This window comes from Dermacentor silvarum, chromosome 1 (assembly GCF_013339745.2).
Source record: "Dermacentor silvarum isolate Dsil-2018 chromosome 1, BIME_Dsil_1.4, whole genome shotgun sequence".
NCBI lineage: Eukaryota > Metazoa > Arthropoda > Arachnida > Ixodida > Ixodidae > Dermacentor > Dermacentor silvarum.
Genome location: NC_051154.1, coordinates 137353046 through 137372816, shown reverse-complemented (window position 1 = coordinate 137372816; position 19771 = coordinate 137353046). Strand labels below are relative to the sequence as shown.

The following is a 19771-nucleotide window of genomic DNA, read 5'->3' as shown; positions in this document are numbered from 1 at the left end:
CCGAGCGCCATGCGCATGCGTGAGTGGCGAGAGATACATCTCTGGACTTTCACTGGAGATTTTCGTGAGGATATTTCACTGGGGACTCTTGCTTCTAATGTGCGTTTGCCCAAGTACTACGGAGGGCGACGCGCTATGCTCGATCCCGTGTAAGCTCCGCCGAAATTTTGGTCCAAACGGCGTCATAACTGCCGATACAAAGTCCGTAGTCGCGAAGTGGCAGTTAGCCCTCAGTGGGTGGTCCTTGTCACTGTGGCTCATGTAGCTTAAGGTTTGCTGCATGGCAGTGCGCCTTCGGCGCTCTGCCACGGTGCCACGGTCGTCGGTGACAGGAGGAGCACGTGCCACATGGGCACGCTCTGCGTATGCTTGGCCCAGCCATGAACAAGAAATAAAGAACCTGAAAATGAATATTACAGCGAAGCTGTATATGACTAGGATCCCGGGATTTCTTCGACTCCGTCTCCGTCGACAGAAAACTAAACCAATCACAGCGGAAGGCACGCGCGGCATGCGTTGCTTGGTTCTTTGTAGCACCACCAGATGGCGCTCGCCTCCGCGCATGCGCTGCCGCGGCGGATCCGGCCGTGCGGGGAAAAAAGAAAAGAACCAGAAAGCTCGCCTTCGCGCTTAGCGTTCGCCGCAATCGTTTCCCGGTAAAGCTTACGATTGCATAAGCTGCTGTTGCCAGGAAGCGGCAACTGTAGAGCAGAGCCATTAACCAGTAATGTATGTACGCGTAGTATAGGTGAACAACACGTGCGTCTCAAAGACCTTTCCTGGGAATTCGCGTTCGGTGACGAACGCGCCCTGCAACAGGGTTGCGCGAGAGCACATGTCCTTTTCATCGGTGGTGAAAGTCGCACCACCGACTACGAAAACCGTTACGTCGGGCTGTAGGTGGAACAATGCGTGATGTACGAACAAACACGATTGGCCGATTTCCTGACACATAGCGTGCTTGCAGTTTAAACATTACAAGATTGCTGAATTGATTGATTGATCCATGATTTATTTAGTGAAATATTGATTGAATGCACAATTCAACTTATTCAACGCATGCGCAATGAGACAACAAAGCGGTAATTTTCACCCCTTGCGGCTTTCTAACCTGCAGTAGTGGGTTTTGTAATTAGCTCTATCTTAATATGCGAAATGCGAAAACACCCGTGTACTTAGATTTAGGTGCACGTTAAAGAACCCCAGGTGGTCCAAATTTCCGGAGTCCCCCACTACGGCGTGCCTCATAATCAGAACTGGTTTTGGCACGTAAAACCCCATACTTTTTTTTATCTTAATACGGCCGATGCGGCCGGGAACTCAATCCGCGGACATAGTGCTCAGCACCTTAACGCCGTATACAATGTGCTACCTCAATAGAAGTACGCACTACTTTGCCTCCCCCGCCCTCTTTTAAAAAATTGTGTTCGTTCTGTAGCTATGTAGGCTGATATTTAGTTCACGCAACAGGCGACAGCCATAATGAAAGCTGACGCTTGCGCTGCGCCAGAAAAATCAGTGGCGACACGACGCAGAATATTCCCTGGCTGGCGCAACGTGAAGCGAAAAAGAGCCGGACGCAATAGCGCGTTCGTTGCGTCGCTGTCGTAGGGGGGGGGGGGGGGGGGGGGCACAAAGCGTAGAAGCAATTTAATATCTACGCAATGGACAAAGTAGCAGTTTTTTTAATTACTTTTTGTTTGATAACATCGACTTAACTTTGCAGTTGCTAATACGTTTAATATTGTTTCTATAGTTTTCATCGTGATCGTTTCCTGCGAGGCGGCAGCCCCCCCCCCCCCCCCCCCCAAAAAAAAAAAAAAAAAAAAACCAAGCATCGCCACTCGTATAGCACCGCTTGTTGCTGCAGACAGGAATTATTTCGAAAGAAAGTGATAAATACTATAATGGTGTCACTGCTCAAAATAATGAAAGACAATGAGGCGGGATTCCAATCCACGCATTCCACACGTGAGGCGGAGGCCATACCACTGCACTAAAAACAAAGTCAAAATGGCATCTCCTTATAGCAGAGAATTTATCACGCTGTTGGTCACGTTCACTAATCTTGGTAACACTGCGCCCAATTTGGCCTTGCCATGGTGTCTCTCCGTTGTCATTTTAGACGAATTGTGCGCAGAACTTGCTTTTATGATATAAGCAGAACCTGCGGTCCCTCCTAAACATTCTCTTTGCAAAAGATCAAAGAGAATGTACGGCATCATAAATAGCGTGAATGCCTGCTTCGAGACTCAACTGCATAATCTGTGATTGCCGGTTCGCTGGGTAGTGTTCAAGCTATATAAGTACCGTAACATGACCGTGCCTCTCTTTTGCGCTTACGAGAAAGCAGGATGTCTGAAATCCCTTCATTTGAAGCTCTAGCTGCCGCAGTGCGCCAACCATCGCCACGTTCTTCCTTCTTTATTTCTGCCACTACATTCAAATATACTTGCACCCATTTAAGATGAGGCCACAATTTCTCGAAAAAAAAATGAATGCCATACGACGCACGTAATTGGGCGCTAAAAATTCCTTTATGTTCGTCTCGTCGTGCAACTTGCACGCAGATGAACCGGAATCCAAAGCTTGACGGTAGGAGGAATTCTGCGCGCATATTGACTCATGTTCGTCGCCGCGTGTTGGACGCTTCCGGCGGCAGCGTTCGCCCGACGAAAATATCTGTCCAGAGCAGATCGGCGGCGGCGTCAACTTTTCTGACGCCGAACGTCTGGCGATCACCGCTGGATGGAAGTCGTCGATTGGACGCCGATAAACATTTTGCTCCATGTACGCCAGGCTTAAAAGAACGGCTGCAGGGTACCGAATGGAGTAGCTTCTGCCTCGCCCCCCTTTTTTTGTTTTGTTTTCTATTGTATTCACAAAAAAAAAAAAAAAAACACATAGCAGACCACATATTGCCGCAAGCGTGGCTTGCATAAGGTAACAATTATATTGAACTTCGTCAGCGGTCTGAGCCGAGCTCGGCTATACGTATAGTCACTGGGACCAACCAGTCTTGAACGGTTGATGATAAGAAACGAACCCTCAAGAGGAATTCCTACATTTTACCGACGCAGATAACTGATGACAGAAGATAATCTGAGGCTATTTCAACAAAATTTCCATTGCGCTGAAAAGTAAGGAAAATTTAGCAAGTTGTTGTTTATTCATAATTACGCGCAGCACGACAGCAGATTTAGTGCTGTCCGGAGAGGAGGGCACTGGACGTCATAACTAAGCTTCTAGTAAGCTTCTATAAATGCCATCCCGACCCAGAGGCGGCATGACAATGTTGCATCGGAGCGGAGAACTTGAGATGCTAGTTGCAGTTTTAGTGAAGGATGCAGTTTATGTAGGTGGTTCTTCGAGGAACTAGGAGACGATCAAGAAGTTCGCGTGATTGGTCGAGCCAGGAGATAAAGTTTCCTTACAGCATCCGTTCTTGTTAGGGGAATCGGAACCACTCGGGTTCAAAACCACCAAATTGGAGTCCTTCTTTCCACACTTTCCGCTAATTACGTAGTTCCTTGAACTTTTCGCATTTGTCACGGAAACATTACAGTTCATACAAATTACAACCACAAAAAAAGGCCATTTCGGTAGCAAAGCGCGTTGCACACGATAGGCTGAACATTACGGTCACAATCAAGTAAGCTTTCTCGGCCTGGCGAAAGGAAAGCACATTTGTTTAGATGATCCGGAGAAACATTCACAGGTGGGCCTCATGAACCCGCAATTAGGAAAAACCACAATGATCATATTGCGCTTCCTGCGCTAAGCAATTCCACCGCCATGTGCCTCTACATGACCTAGCAACCCTAGTCGTATACAATCCAACGAATGTTCACATAAGAAATCCTCATGGTTTTTACTTGAACACTGTTCAAGGGAAAAAGCGAGGTACTGGTCTTAATGGAAACTCTCTCAACGTTTGTTCGTAGAAGAGATTAGTGCTGTAAAGCACAGAACGTCAAAACATTACCACGGTTTTGATTCAAACTAGTTGTGCAGAATAGTATGTTGTTGATGTGACTGGACGGTCACACTCCACACGCAGGCACGAACGTTCACCAGCGCTAAGAAGGAGGAAAAAGAGGGAGAAAGACAGAGAGCTTGGCCAGTTTATATACCACCAGTGCCAAAAATTATAAGGCTTGGCCTTGTATCAGGATATACGTATAGACCACAGGTTTTCGTTCATATTTACCGCATAAGACATGTTTGTATTAGAAACGGTAAGCGGTTGTAGGCGTCTACAGTGCCGTCAAACGCTGTTGCAGGTTTGAAGGAACTGTGTAGGCAACGAGCTTATTATTGGTACTTCTACCTGAAAGTTGCTCTTTGCCTCAGAAGCTGAAGACCAACTGACAAGCTGCATTGCCTGCGCTGCTCCCCTCCCCTGCCATTCCCTCTTTCCGTATTTCAAAGAAGAGCATTGGTGGCTGCGCACACAACCAGAGCTAACTCAAGGCAATCCGGTGTAGCTCCTATAACCGCATCGTCAGTGCTCCAATGGTCGGTAGAGTGAAGGGAACTCAGCGTAGTCATGCTGTAGAGTCTTGGAGCCCCAGGTAATGACAAAGGAGCCTCACCACAGCGCCTGGACGCAGCTTGGTCCATGGTGGTTGCGACGGCTGGGGTCAGTGGGTCTCTGCACGCCTATTCACTAGGGTTACGTACATATGGCAGTGATTGATTATCGGTCCTCGTTCATCTCGCAGTGGTTGTTCGGACGGGCGTTCAGCTGGAGGCCCACCCGGTGCTCGTGGCCGCCCAGCCGCCCGGTGAACTGGTGGCGCTACCGGAAAACAGCAAGCGCTGCGGCCTGAACGGAAGCTTCGCGGTGGTCTACCCGGCACGCGATCAGCCGCTGCTGCAATGGAGGCCTCAGAGCGGCTCCAGGGACGGCCGCAACGAGTCGACTCTACTGACGTAAGCTGCTGGTTGTATTCTCATATCCCCGCCCGTGCTTATTTACCGCATGTTCCGGCGCCCGCTAAACCGGCTATGCTAATCTAAGCTGGCTGTATTGATTCCCACAGACGCAGCGGTAGAACAGATTCGAAAAGGGACAAAGGGAGAGAGAGAGAGAGAGAGAGAGGAAGGCCAGGGAGGTTAACCAGATGCAAGTTTCTGGTTTGCTACCCTGTACGTGTGTGCGAAAAAAAAGGAGCTTAAAAAAAGAGAAAAAAAAACAGAAAAAAAACAGGAGGGTGGAGTGAAACGCGCACGCGCATGAAGTTCGCGGAGTCCCATGAATCACAGAACAAACAATAATGCTTGCATGGCCAGTCGTTCAACTTGTTGCGCGCAACGGCGGGTAACTGTCTCTGCACACAACACTGTTAGCGCATGCGCAAAATGGGACCTGCAGTTTCCTCTTCACTGCAGCAGTCGCGTCCTTCCAACGGTGTAGACGCAAGAAGGCTGCTTCCGATGTAGCTTCTGAAAAAAAAGAAGAAATAAAAAAAAAAAAACCTAGAGAAAAAAAGAAGGGCTGTCGCCGTCTTTATCGCTTCATTTTCTTTTTATTGCGATAGCAATTATATGGACACTCCAAAGCAGATTTCTGCCGTCGGTGTCGCCGTCGTCGTCGCCGTCGCCGTTGCCGTGAGGTTCCGTATGACTTCAGTGGAGATGAAATCGTCGCCGCGCGCCGAACGCTGTATGTGCGAGTGAAAGGGCGCGAGGGACGCGCGCTTTCACGGGGAGTGAACGCACGGCGAAGATTAAACGCTCGTTCTGCGCCGTGCTCCCTTAAGGGCTGCAGAAGTAGGCGTCTCTTTTCTCCTTTACAATCACCATATATGTAGAACAAACGCGCCTTCTTCCGACGCGCGAAAGGCCGTGGCGGGGAGGGGAATGGAGGCGACGTTTAGCTGCGGCACCAAGTGCCTATTTATATCAGACGCTCCGGCAACAGTCACCAACGCCGCACGCATTTTATGCGAACGCGGGCAAAACGCCGACGGCGTTGACAACAGTTCTGCGTGTTGCCGGTGCTGCTGCATGTCGAAGGTTATACACCTGATAAAGCTACTATCATTTACTCCGTATAGCTCTCTACAAATTCGCTATCGCAATTGATGCTTCGCCTTTCAGGTGAAACTGCGACAACTTTTTTTTTTTATTGAAATAATTTACTCGGCAGTTCATACACCGAGGCACATTTCGCTTGTCGCGTGTTCACAAATCTCCTTTGCGACAAAAAGGCGTCCTTTAAGCACTGTTCTTTTCACAGAAAGGGAAAAAAGGTTGCCGGACCAAAGTTCGGAGAAACTGTGAAACAGAGCACGTATATATAGGGTGTTTCATTTTAGCTGCACCAAGTTTTTAAAAATTACCTGTGGTAGATAGCACAATTATAATCCTTGATCTAAATTACTCGATGATTCCACGAGAAATCAAAACGCCTAATTCAATAATTAACATATTTTTACCATAACATAACATAACTTTTTAATTAATTATTTTGTGGCACATCTTTCAATCTAGGAATTATAGCCGCTGAGTCCGCAAGGCGTATCCACTTGGAACGAATAATCAGGACTGAACCAGTTTCGAGATATGAATTTTCAAAGTTTCCGAAGAAATGCATGGGCGTTCCATTTACCTTTTTGAGGGAAACGCTGTTTTATGCATTGAAGCACAAAGTTAACTGGAACGCCCATGCATTTCGTCGGACACTTTGAAAATTAATATCTCGAAAATGGTTCAGTCCTGAGAATTTGTTCCAAGTGGATACGCTTTGCGAACTCAGCGGCTCTAATTCGTAGATTGAAAGACGTGCCGTAAAATAATTAATTAAAAATTTAATTAACCTAACTATATTAATTATTTAATTAGGTATTTTGATTTGTAGTGGATGTAATGGCCGCGTCATCGAGTAGTTTAGATCAAGGATTATAATTGTGCTATCTGCCACAGGCAATGTATTTTTTAAATTTGGTGCAGCTGAAATGAAACACCCTGTATAGGGTGTCAGTGTTTTGAGGAAGCAGTAAACGGATCACAATTTGTTACTTCATTTACCTAAGTAGTGCCCTTTTGGCAGTGCAGCATAAGAGAGCTTTAGTCTATGTCTTACTCAAGCCCCTCTTAAGAAGTTGTGTCCCTTAAGGAGCTAGAACATTGCATAATGCTTTCCAGACATCTAAAGTTACCAAGATATATCCATGCACTTTTTGCTCCACTTGCAGCAAAACTTCATTAATATGTTTCTATCATAAGATGCAGGTTAGCAAAAAAAAATTACTGCACCTGCACCATCAAATTTATTCTAAGAGCGAAGCCGGAAAAGAATTCGGGCCTGAAAAGCATGGACTCTTTTGCAAAGGCATTGCAGTAAAAGAAACAGAACTTGTTTACACCAAATGAAGCATTTTGTATCTCTCGGGCAAATCGCTTTCTGCTTGATAGGCGGCAGATTTCTGTTTCACTTGGGCTAGACCCAAGTGTCTTTTCGCCAGTTCTTTAACATCCTGAAAACACGTTGAGTCTGTTGCAAGTTTTCTCGATCTTTATTGTTCAAGATTTAAGGGAGAAAAAACAAAAACGCTTCGCCTTAGTGGATTGCCATTTCCACTGCACAACCGTGCTCTCACAATGGTCAACCCAACAGACCTAGTGCATAGTCCAGAGTGAACTATTTACGTGTTGGCACGAAAGTGCACTGTCATGAAAAAAGGTGATATAGTAGCCGGCTGTGCCAAGTGCTTTCAGGCGTTTTGTTTTGCCTATCATCGGTGGATATGTATTCACGCGGGGACGCTTGCAGGTTTTATTTGTAGGCGGGTGGCCACCTGAGCCGCGGTGGTGGCGCATAAGCGTTTGCGCTCTGGCCCCTGGTGGTCCGCGACAGGCGGCAGGCGACACGGGGGAAATTAAGGCCTGCATTATGAATGGCGCTAGAGACAAGGGGGCCCTGAATATTTCACGTTCTTCCGCTCCTCGACATATCCACTCCCTCCACACAGTCTATAACGAGACAGGCAAGCGCGAGAGAATAAAAAGACCAAAACGCATATATAGAATCTATTTGCCACGAGAGTCGCCGAATGCGGCATGCGGGAGGCGCAGACAAAAGTCTGGGTCGGTGCGAGACGAGTCATGCGCTGTCTTTTCTTTTCACTGTTCATATTAATATTGCCTACAATTTGTCGTCTGTCCACTAGTGGTATAGTACGTCGTACACGGTACCCTTTTCCTACTCTTTCCGATAGGTCGCCTACTTGAAGGAAATGGACAGAAAGATCGTACTGTAAGCATGGTCGTCCAAAATTATCGAACGTACAATTGATGCCGCTTCGCATATGGGAAGCAAAGTCATTGCGTTGATTCACTCCAAAAGAACATCTTTTTTTTTTTGTCAAGCAGTTGGTTGCCGTAGCGAAATTCGTCTCCCATCAGAAGCGATGCCAAAGTGAATTATGGATGAAATAAAGCAGCGAGACCCGTTACTGCCGCACGTAATTTGACCCGTAGGAGACTGAGAAATCTAGTTGGAGTTATTCATAAATGGCAATGAAGCGCGTTTTGTTGAAAGCGAATGACATGGTAACACATTGTGACGGAAGAACTGTCATAACAAGCAAAATAGATAAAGAAATGAACATGTGTAGATCTTCCAAAGCTGTTACTATAGACCAACTCTGTCCCCTGCATCGGGCACCAAAGGGTTTTCAAGCAAGGCGCCAAATTGCGTCCAGGAATGATAGAATAGAGCGCACCATTTCTCCCAGAGCTGAACAGCTGCTTGATAACTTACCCATATGGACCGCGTCTCGCGCAGCAGCGCAGAAGTCACGCGGCAGCGCTTTCGTTGTGCTATGTGGGTGCACTCGGTCTGCTCAAAAAACAGAGTCGTCCACGCCGGAAATGGCAGTTGCTGATCCCATGCAGATGCAGTGCACATGGAGCATTGACTCTGACATTAGTTCATTCACTGTCCTTACAGGCATTTTGTGACACCCGTTATGTCCCTGATAATGCTCATGGGTGGGCCTTCTACTGAAGCTTAGAGATCATTCTTCGGATCCGCCGTAAATCATGTGTGTCCCAGTCTGTTTGTATGAGGCGACGCTCAAGGCTTTGCACTTTTTTGTAAACCGCTGATTTTGCATTTTCAATTTGTGCCTGTGTTGATCTTTAATAGTGCTCTGGAAGGAGGTAAACCAAATAGAACAGAAAGAAACTACTTCTTCCTTCTGGTGTTTTACGTGCCAAAACCAGTTCTGATTATGAGGCACGTCATAGTGGAGGGCTCCGGAGCAATTTTGACCACCTAGAGTTCTTTACCGTGCACTACAACACAAGCAGATGGGCGTTTTTGCATTTCGCCTCCATCGAAATGCGGCCGCCACGGCCGGGATTCGATCCCGCGACCTCGTGATCAGCAGCGCAACACCTTAGCTAAGTGATCCACCGTGGTGGGTCAGAAAGAAACATTAAGCCCAAGTTTTTACATTTGGGAAGTGCGCTGAAATGTGCGAAAATTTTAGCTGCGCCATCGCAAGCACGATGAAAGAGAACAATGGAGATGAAGGGCACCAGGAGCAAAAAAAAAAAAAAAAAGTATGGATTTTTTTTTTTTTGTGGGGGGGGGGGGGGGGGGGGGGGGGGAGGGGGTATGCACTGCGCAGGGCACAGGAACGTCAGAAACCGCTCTGGATGGCGGCCAATACAGTTATGAGGCGTATCGGTGGTCGTACTGTTTTGACTGGAGACAGCGCGTTCGCGCGTGCATAACCAAGGCATGTGTACTATGTCCCGTGACAGTGGCTCCTTTACACTCTTAATATTTGAAGGTAGAGGAGCGTTGAATTGCTGATGAAGGAGCACCGACGGACAGAACACATATGCAGACAGGAAAGACGCTGACAGAGCCTCTTTCCTGTCTGTATCTGTTGGCTTTCCGTCGATGTTCCTTCATCGGCCAGTCAGCGCTCTTCTACTTTCAAATGTCGCACCAATTAGTCCAACCGTTCCCGCTTCTACTCTTAATATGCTTCGCCGCTCGACATGGCTCTACTGCAACGAAGCTGACTTTAGCTCGGGTGCTTCTATCTAAATGATGTAAAAGGAGAATTCGTTTTTCTCCTAGACCACTGCACCAAATTTCACGAGGTTTGTTGCATTTGAAATAAAAACTTAAAATGTAGTGACTGTTTGTTTCGAATTTTTTATTTTGGGTCGTCAATTTTTGATTAAAAATCGGCAAAAATCGCAAATGTTTAGAAATCGAAACTCTCAAGTTGACAACGCTCTAACTCAGCAATAAAAAATTATATCACCATTCTGTGAATTCCATATAATAGTACATCTAAACGGACAAAATTGATATGTTACACATGAATCTCGAAAAATTTAGTAATATAGAAATACCGCTTTTGCAGTACCCTTGTACACAACGTAACAAATTCGCGTACGATATAAATTGACATAGGGAATTGGTTCGTTTGGAACGATCTAATGGATGCTGTTTATAGAACAGCGATATCTGTTCTTGATGCAGAGTTATTAATTTGTAAACTTCGTGCTTCTATTATTTTCAAACTTTCGAATTTTTGAAAATTTGTTTAACAAAATTTAGGCCATAAATAGAAATTCTGCTTCCAACCGTCACTAGAATTTACCTTTCTCTCTCAAATGCAACAAATTTCATTAAAATAGGTCCAGGCGTTATGCACAAAAAAAAAGCGTTTATGCGTTTTACATGTATTTGAATAGGCCGCGTCGTAGTTGGCCCCGAGCTAAAGCTTCCTAGGGAACCGGCCATTACGCAACGCATATTGGACCTTTGCCCCACGCGAACTCCTCAAGGCATGACTCGAGAGTGGCAAGGTGCCACATAGTCGCAACAAAATGACGACGATTTAGATAGATTTATCGCGGTGTCATGAACACTAAAGAAAACATATGATCAACTAATTAACAAAAATTACTAATTAACTTCCTAACTATTTACTTTATGGCACATCATGTAATTTACGTAGCGGGTGAGCTTGCAAGGTATATCCGCTTAGAATTAATTTTCAGGAGGGCGCCTGTTTCTAGACATTCATTGTCAATATGTGCGATGAAATACATGGACGTTCCAGTTACTTTTGTACTTGAATGCGTTAAAGAGCTTTTTCTTTAAAAAAATTAAGAGGAGCAACAGTGAATTTTTACCGCTAGTTTGATGGCGCATATCTCGGAAGCCATGCTATCCTCAAAATTCGTTCTAAGTGGATATGCCTTGCAAGTTCACAGGCTGCAATTCGTAAATTACAATATGCACCGTAAAGTAATTAATTAAGAAGATAATTACCGAAAGTTTGTCAATTAATTATGTCTTTTAATTTCTAGTACAAGTAATGTCCACCTCTTTGAATAATCTAGCTCAAAAACTAGAATTAAGCTATCTGCCACAGGCGATTTTTAAAAATTCTCTAAAGCATAAAAGTGATCACAACTTAAAATGAAGGCCGAGGAGCTTCTAGCGGCAGTGAATAACGGAATGCTGAAATACAATCAACCAGCGTTATTAATTTACATTCCCGCCAATTTTATTCGCTCGAATCTAAGCCATGTACGACGCCATGGTTCTTCGAGATTCCAGCAGTCAGTTGAAATGGCTTGCGGTGTGTAAAAGAGTAGTCACCTATGTCTTCATTGTATATTGCTGCACAGCTATTTGGCAAGTGTAGTACGTGCGTTCATATGACACAGTAACTCATGGTTATAATTAACAGAAGGTGAATTTCTGTCTTTCTCTTTTACCTCTTCACTTATCAGCAACAACTTCAGTGGAAAACATGACACAAGCAAATCAGCCTCTATAGCGAAAAATTTCTGTGCAGCTGATACATTCACTGTAACCGAAAAATTGGCCATGCTTCGTTTAGGCTCAAGAGCTAAGCAGCCGAACGGGGCCGGGACGGGCCGGGTACGGGCTCGCATCTTTCGGGCTTTTGCCTTGTACGGGCTAGGTTTGAAGCCACCGGGCCAGGCTCGGGTGGGCCAGCACTTGGTACTTTCGGGCTCGGCCCGTGACAGAAGAAACGGCCCGCCCCTTCGGTGCTCTAGTGCAGCCTTGGAATGGGCCCAGGCAAGGAATCACCGAAACTGGCATAATTTACCACAGCGTAGCCAATTCAACCGGACGCTTATAACTTTGATCACGCGTGACCCTTACCACCCCCACCAATTGTATTCAATTTCTAGCCCGTAGCAACGCTTGGTTTTCAGATCGGCGGGCGTTTGCTCTTACGAGTGTGCGCTAATGCGTTTCTCGATTCCGTATCTTTCATTTACGCTGGAAAAACATTAAAAAAGAGAGATATAAGGTTAAGCATCCCTAAACTTCACGCTGGGTTGCGAGGCACGCTGTACTGGAGGGTTCCGGCTTAATTTTGACCACTCGGGTTTCTTTAGCACACACCCAATTCACGGCACACGAGCGTTCTTGCATTTGGCCTCCACCGGAATGCTGCTGCCACGGCCGGGAATCGAACCCACGACCTCGTGCTGAGCAGCAAAACGCCATAGCCACTGAGCCACCATGACGGATGTTTTTGTGTTCTAGTCGCAATAACAGCTTGACAGCTTGACTCTAATATTCAAGAAACCTTATAAAAATACAGCATGAAACGTATAGCGTATCTGCAAAACGTTTGTTGCAGTTGCAGCTCATTCACAGTTCAGCAACATTTTGGCGATGCCGCCGGGGCGACGTCCCTGGAATAGTTAGTACATAGCGATGATGTCAAAGTTTCGTGACGTCGTCCTTCCACCTCTGATGTGTTACTAAAATTTAGCTTGCAGCGCGGATGCCAAAATACATGCCCATTTTCGTCAAGCGTCACATGGTTCACGGGCAGTAAGTAGCAACTTTTTTGCGACCCCGTTAAATCGCCTCACTTGCTAGGATCCCCTGCTTTGAAGGGCTTCCTGGCTTGCTATAGCTCTTCGATAAATCCAGAGAAAGCTCGCGTTTTCTATACACATAAACTCGTCGTTTTATACAGCTAGTTCTCAAACGGTACCTATATAGTCCTTAACCTACAGTGACATTAAAAAAAAGGCTAGTCAGAGAAGGCAACTTGTATGCCTAGTTATGTAACTTGTCAGGTTCATTTTAATTATTACCTGGACGACAGCGTGTTCACTGAGAGGAAATTCCTTCTTCGTCCTACTTTGTGGTATATAGTCACTGTCTTTGCGCATTGAACTATACAGTACTTTTCTGTCTCTTTTTCTTTTCGCAATAGCAAGGTTTGAGTAATGCTGTTCCCGCGGACTTCGCAATCAAACCGAACAACCTATACTTCACCCAGGAGGTGCCTTTGATGTAGCCAATGTACGGCAGTCGCAGAAGTCAAGTCGTAGAAATAGAAGAGCTTGCGAGTAGCGCATGTGGCCTCACACCTCCATCAACCGATGACAGAGGAGTTTCGCAGCACGCCAACACGTGACGTATAGTATTTACCGAGAGCCCCATGACGCACGCTACCTGGTCGCATTTCAGTCGTTCAAATTCTACACGCCAAGACGCGGTCTATAAGTCAGTGACGCTTGTGTCAAAGGCCTCGCGTGTCGACACTACCTCGTATGCCAGCTGGCGTGACTCATCTCCACATATGTCATTGCCACCGAAAGCTTTTCGCTGTAGCTTTGTTTGCTGATATCAAGCCTTGCCTTTGCCGATTTCGAGCCGCCTTCGCGAGCAGTCGTTCATGGTGCAAGGCCGCCTACACGCTGCGCTTGAACGTGGAGGCTCCACATCGGCCGGTGTGCAGCTACAGTGCGCTGATGGACGCCAGACGCATGCGAGGATTGCAAGCAGTTATCTCTGCGGTCGTGCATGGTCATGGACCGCGCCCCGCCCCTCCTGGGACACCGGATCCACGCCCCTCCATCGGCAAGGTTGCCACATACGCCGAGCCTCACATGGTACTCAAGCAAAAATAAAAGCATAAACTCCGGCGAGACCGCTAGAATGATGCACGAACGAGAGTCTCATTTAATAATGAAGTCACTGCAGCATAGATGCCTAATTCTACAGGCGCATTCTTGCATTGACGCATAGCGTGTTGCAAGTGCCAATTGCTTTTTTCGAGTTGACATTTATGGGGATTATTGGCCGCCAAAAAAAGAAACGTGTGACTGTTGCGTCGGTTCCATTTGTTGGGAGGCTTGTCATGAAGACTAAGGGAAAACGTGTGAGTGCTGACGCGGTTCTAAAAGCACAGAAATGAGAATAAGTGGTGAGAGCACAGAATAAATAGAGTGCCGTGCTAGCATGTGTGGGTGTTTTACCCGATTCCGAGTAGCATTACTCAAGGACCTTCTGTATCCATTTGGCTGACAAACAACTGGAGTGCGGGAAATCGCATTCTCTTTATCGTTTTATCGAGCGCTTTTCTCTTTCCGCTGAATCACATCGTGGCAATGTGCCCCTGCGCCTTATGGTTCTTGAGGTGTACTACATGCGTGTGGCGTGCATGAGACCAAATTGTCTGTCCGGCAAAGCTGAAATATTTCAGTATATACCGTGTGTCCCAGCTAAGGTTAGCCAAGCTGCTAAACGAGAGCAAAAAAAAAAAACACATTAGAAGACCCGGTGAAAAGATACAATTATAAGACCTCCGGCGTCCGGTCGGCAGCTTCGCGACAATTGAACACCGTGGGTCTTAAAATCGCATCTTGCACCGTGTTTCTTTCATAATTTCTTTCGTTGAACATCTTGGCTAACATTAGCTGGGGCATCCTATATAGTGATCATACGAGTATTTTCCGTGTGATGGCTCCAATTTCCCTCACTGTACGGGATTTTAGAATGTGAAATTTCTCCGCGATTTCGGCGAGAAATGCTTGATAAGTTCTTGAAGTAGGCACAAGGAATGATTCCAGTGCTGCACTTTTTTCTGCGCGCTACAGCAGAGAAGTGATAAGTAAAAGGCAAGGAGGGTTAACCATACTGATATCGGTTGGCTACCCTGCACTGGAAAAAAGGAAAGGGGACTATAAGAAGAGTAGATGGAAAGAAAGAAAGAAAACGTTCACAGCATGCATGCACACACACGCATCTAAGAATGAAAGCTGTCTATGACCGACAGGGGGTTTCACTTAACTTGGGCCAAACTTTAAAAATATTCAAATGCTATGTAGCTGGACAGAACCAAGGTAATGTTGTTTGCTGTCGCTTGGAGATATTCCACCTAATTAGATAATTAGTCCGAATTATTTATTTACCGTCTCAATTGTTATATTAGATACAAGCGTCAATGAGAAAATTGTAGAGCAATATGACAAACTCCCGATACAGCTTTCTGTTGCTCAATCATCATCATCATCATCATCATCAGCCTATATTTATGTCCACTGCATGGACGAAGGCCTCTCCCTGCGATCTCCAATTACCCCTGTCTTGCGCTAGCTAATTCCAACTTGCGCCTGCGAATTTCCTAACTTCATCACTCCACCTAGTTTTCTGCTGTCCTCGACTGCGCTTCCCTTCTCTTGGTGTCCATTTTGTAACTCTAATGGTCCACCGGTTATCCATCCTACGCATTACATGGCCTGCCCAGCTCCACTTTTTCCGCTTAATGTCAACTAGAATATCGGCTATCCCCGTTTGTTCTCTGATCCACACCGCTCTCTTCCTGTCTCTTAACGTTAGGCCTCACAACATTTTTCGTTCCACCGCTCTTTGTGCGGTCCTTAACTTGTTCTCGAGCTACTTAAAAATTGTTTTTTGTTTGTTTGTTTGTTTTTTTCGGGCGTGAAAGAAGCCGGCGAATACACGCTAAATTGCCGCGCGACTGGCCGCTCGAGGCACTTTGCGTGTATTCTCGGTTATCTTTGCGTGTATTCGCGGAATTGTGCTGATCTCTGCACAGTGCTCTGCTGAGCCCGACGTATAGCCTGATTGCAGCCGCGTACGTAGCTCTACGATTCACTTCTTCTGCAGCGGGCAGCACCATGCGAGGGGGCTCGATAACGTGTACCGATGAGTAAATACAGGTATCGAGACTACGTGGCGCACATGTCAAATACCTTGACATGTCAAATACCTTGAAATACCTCGTGGAATACAACGCAACTGCAATGCAAAGTGTGCACGTATCGACGCTATACGCGGCGCGCATCTCACATCGCGTGACTCCTCGCGCGCTAGGACGCGTATATAGGGCATGTTTCCGCAGCAGCTGGCAGGCGCTCGCGTGGCGCATTGGTAGAGCAGCTTACCCCCGCCCAGCGGGCCCTGGTTCCATCCCGACTAGAATTCGGTATTTTTTTTTTAATTCTGAGGGATAGCTGCGACGGACACGGCGGACAACATCGCCAATCGAAACGGCCATTGGAATGAGCCCGTACCAGCTTACGCTGTGAAAATATTCTGGGGTCTTACGTGCCAAAACCACGATCTGATTATGAGGCACGCCGTAGTACGTAGGGGACTCTGGATTAATTTGGACCGCCTGGGGTTCTTTAATCTGCACCTAAATCTAAGTACAGGAGCGTTGTAGCATTTCTATTTTTTTTTTGGGGGGGGGGGGGGTGTTGCGTTCAAAAACCACGATCTCTTTATAAGGCACGCCATATTGAGGGACTCCTGATTAGTTTTGACCACTTAAGGTTGTTTAACATGCACCCAATGCAAAGTTCACGGGAGTTTTTGCATTTCGCTCCCATCGAAATGCGGCCGGCGTGGTTGTGATCGAACCCGCGACTTAGGGTAAGTGCGAAAATTACGCTGTTTCCCCTGGATTATTTTGACTAATGTGACTCGAGGAAGTAATTAGACAAACACACGTAATTATTAAAATTGAGCTAATTACTGTGTAATCTAAATAGTCTGATGATCGTTTCTAATGCAAAAAAAGTGAATCCCGTCATTCGAGAAGTTCAAAATTTCCTCCAGAAATGCAAAGCGCTAAATCTGGTATTTCTCCATCGTAATGAATTTCCGCCAATCGCACCCATAAAACTGAAAATGAAGCGCCGTAGAGCAAACTGTCCCGCCTTCAGCAGACCCCCATGAGAGACTCGACTGTTTACGCTTCACCTTCAGGCGAACATGAAGCGAGCGATATCATGGCTAGCGAGCACGGTGCTAGCGAGTCTACAAATGCCCGCGACTACGTCATAGACGGAGTCATCGGTGCTTGATAAGGACGCTCGCTTTTTGTGTATATAACAACTGAAAGTTAAGCAAGTTTGTACGGATTCATGACACGGAGAGGCAGGCGTGCAAACACGTACGCAAGTAGAACGAAAAGTACAACACAAACGCCGGCGTTCGTGTAGTCTTCTTCGTTCTACTCGCTTCACGATTGTCGGTTGGTGAGGCGTAAGCAGTTACGTCATTCATGGGCGTCTGCTGAGGGCATGATGGTTGCGGTGTCAGCAGTTGAAGCCATTGCGGATGCTGAATAATAAGGTGGGCAGCTGGGCCTAAGTGATGCCGGGATAGTTGTCTACAGCCATTTAAGTTACAGACAAGGTCAAGAACAGAGATAAAATGGCATTTGATGGCGGCATCCGCAAAAAAATGCAGACACTTTGGTACGGTAATTTTAGTGTAGTTTCTGCGTCTGCATTTGTTTTAAATTCCCCAATCGATAATCGAGAACAGTTAGCTCCCCTTTTGAGTTGATAAAAGCTTTAAAAAAATCGCGCTGAACTTCTGGTCAAGCCAAAAAGAAAAGTGGGTTTAACTAAGTAGGACTTGTTGTGCAGAGTTGTTCTTTGCTATTAACATTCAGCGCAAAATTACAATAAAGGTATACGAAGCAGAAAGAGCAGTACTTAATAATATTTTCGAAGAGCATTGAGTGCGTGTGAAAATTAGTGATAGTTTTATACGTGGATGCTCACGCCACATCAATCTAATCCGTCATGCAGAGTAGCGCGCCAGCTGTCAGGTCAGACTGACATCTCTATTTTCCATCGAAGCCGGCGCGTCTCTGTGTGTGATGTGGCCCGCTTGCGATCAGAATTTGAGAATCGGTGGTTTCGGTCGAGAAGTTTGAATAAATGAATGGCACTCGTTTATCGAGCCATTTCCGCGCTTCTCCTGCAGTCGATCCGCGAGGAGGAGCCGACTATATACAAAATCTCGCGAGAGTAGGTTTCACTGCAGCGCCTGACTTCTTATTCCACAACACGCGCTGAGAGCGTGCACGGGAAAACCGCTCTATCCGCGTCGTGGACTGGTAGGCGCCGCTGACGACATTCTTCTAGGAAGCTTTTAGAGCCACGGGCGATGGCGCGAGCCTTGACCGGCCGGCACGGCCGACCATTTGTTTGCGCGGCGATTTTTTAACGCGACTCTCTGGCGGCGGCCATTAGGCAGCCCTGTGGCGTGCGCACGCGACGCGGGTCGTAAATTAGGCCGTGCGCGGACGTGGCCACGCAGTGCCGACCTGGGGCCGCCGCCACTGGACTCATCAGCCGGAGTGGGGGTCCGGCCGCCGCGGACGAGGCCCACCCCGCCTCGGCGCCGACGTGCCCCCCTCCCAACGCCCGGCGGCCTCCCTTCGACCAAAACCGGCGGCCAGATTGCGCGCGCTGAGGCTACAGTCTCGTGAGGCCGTCCTTGGCATATCGTATGGCATGAAATCGTTTTAGCTCTCGTGGCAACCTTCTTCAAAGTTTGAGCATGAAAACGACCGCCCGCGCACGAAAAGCTTAGCTTCAGCATTGGTTTATGTGTTGTAGTTGTTGCTGTAAGCAAACTGCTACGCAATTCTGATTAAACATTTACACACTTTAAACATGTTAGCGAGACACTCTCTGGGCTTAGAATCAACCATAGAAGGTATCCAATTTCAGAAGCGTCAGTTTTTGTGTTAAGTGTAAGTAGCCGTGCGCGGTTCAACGCAGCCGGCATCCGCGCGACAGCTGTCGCTTGGGGGAGACTCGAGAAAACAGTGAAGGAAGAGAGAAAAGTTGCATAGAAAGTCTTGGAAAATAAGCAGACGTAGTTATGATCAGTTACCTGGGAGTGCACTAAGCACCCTCATAGGCCAAATAACAGATTACTGGTATTTGGCCTATGAGGGTGCTCCATTGAGCAGTGGGAGGCACAGCTCGCCCGCTCCAACCTGGCAGGACAAAACGTCCTTAATTAGCCAGGTCAGAGAGGTGGCAGAGTCCAGTGGGGCCCTCGACTGAGGGGCTCCGACCACCCCTCCTTAAAATATTTTACTGTCTAATAAAGTTTCTCTCTCACCAAAAGGAGGGTGCACTAAGTCTAGCAAAAAGTTTCACAAGAACTGGAAACGCCCGTTTGTTGGGAATACCGTTGGAGGCTATAATAAGTAGAACGTCGGGCACCATGGCCTCATTTTATTGAACTCCGCTTCGCTGAAATTTCGTTTGTGATTCTGCAAAGGTTGCACGTTTTCCCGGACCGTATTTTATTATTATTATTATTATTATTATTATTATGTTGTTATTATTGTTGTTGTTGTTGTTGTTGTTGTTATTGTTGTTGTTGTTGTTATTATTATTATTGTTATTATTATTATTATTATATTTTTATTATTATCGTTCGCGCGTTGCATCATACAAGTTGGAATTTGCTGGTCTGCCTGAGCATCCAGTGCTAGTTAGTAGTTTTAATTGTGAGTGAGGAATCGTCATTAATAAAGGTACACTGAAATTTTGACAAACAGTGCTATTTGGATACCTTCAAACCAATAACTGCGCACTACTTCTTTCCATTGAGACTAAGAAACTTGACGATTCATTGGGGGAAAAGAGAGAGAAAGAAACG

The 19771-nt window shown here is 46.5% G+C and overlaps 1 protein-coding gene across 1 annotated transcript in view; it reads left to right on the top strand.

The window, feature by feature from the left end:
• LOC119461779 (uncharacterized) overlaps positions 1-19771 on the top strand; it is a 382744-nt gene that overhangs the window by 130226 nt on the left and 232747 nt on the right. Inside the window, exon 2 of the mRNA XM_049669559.1 lies at positions 4725-4935. Within this exon, the coding sequence (XP_049525516.1) occupies positions 4725-4935 (211 nt within the window). The remainder of the gene's footprint in view (positions 1-4724; positions 4936-19771) is intronic.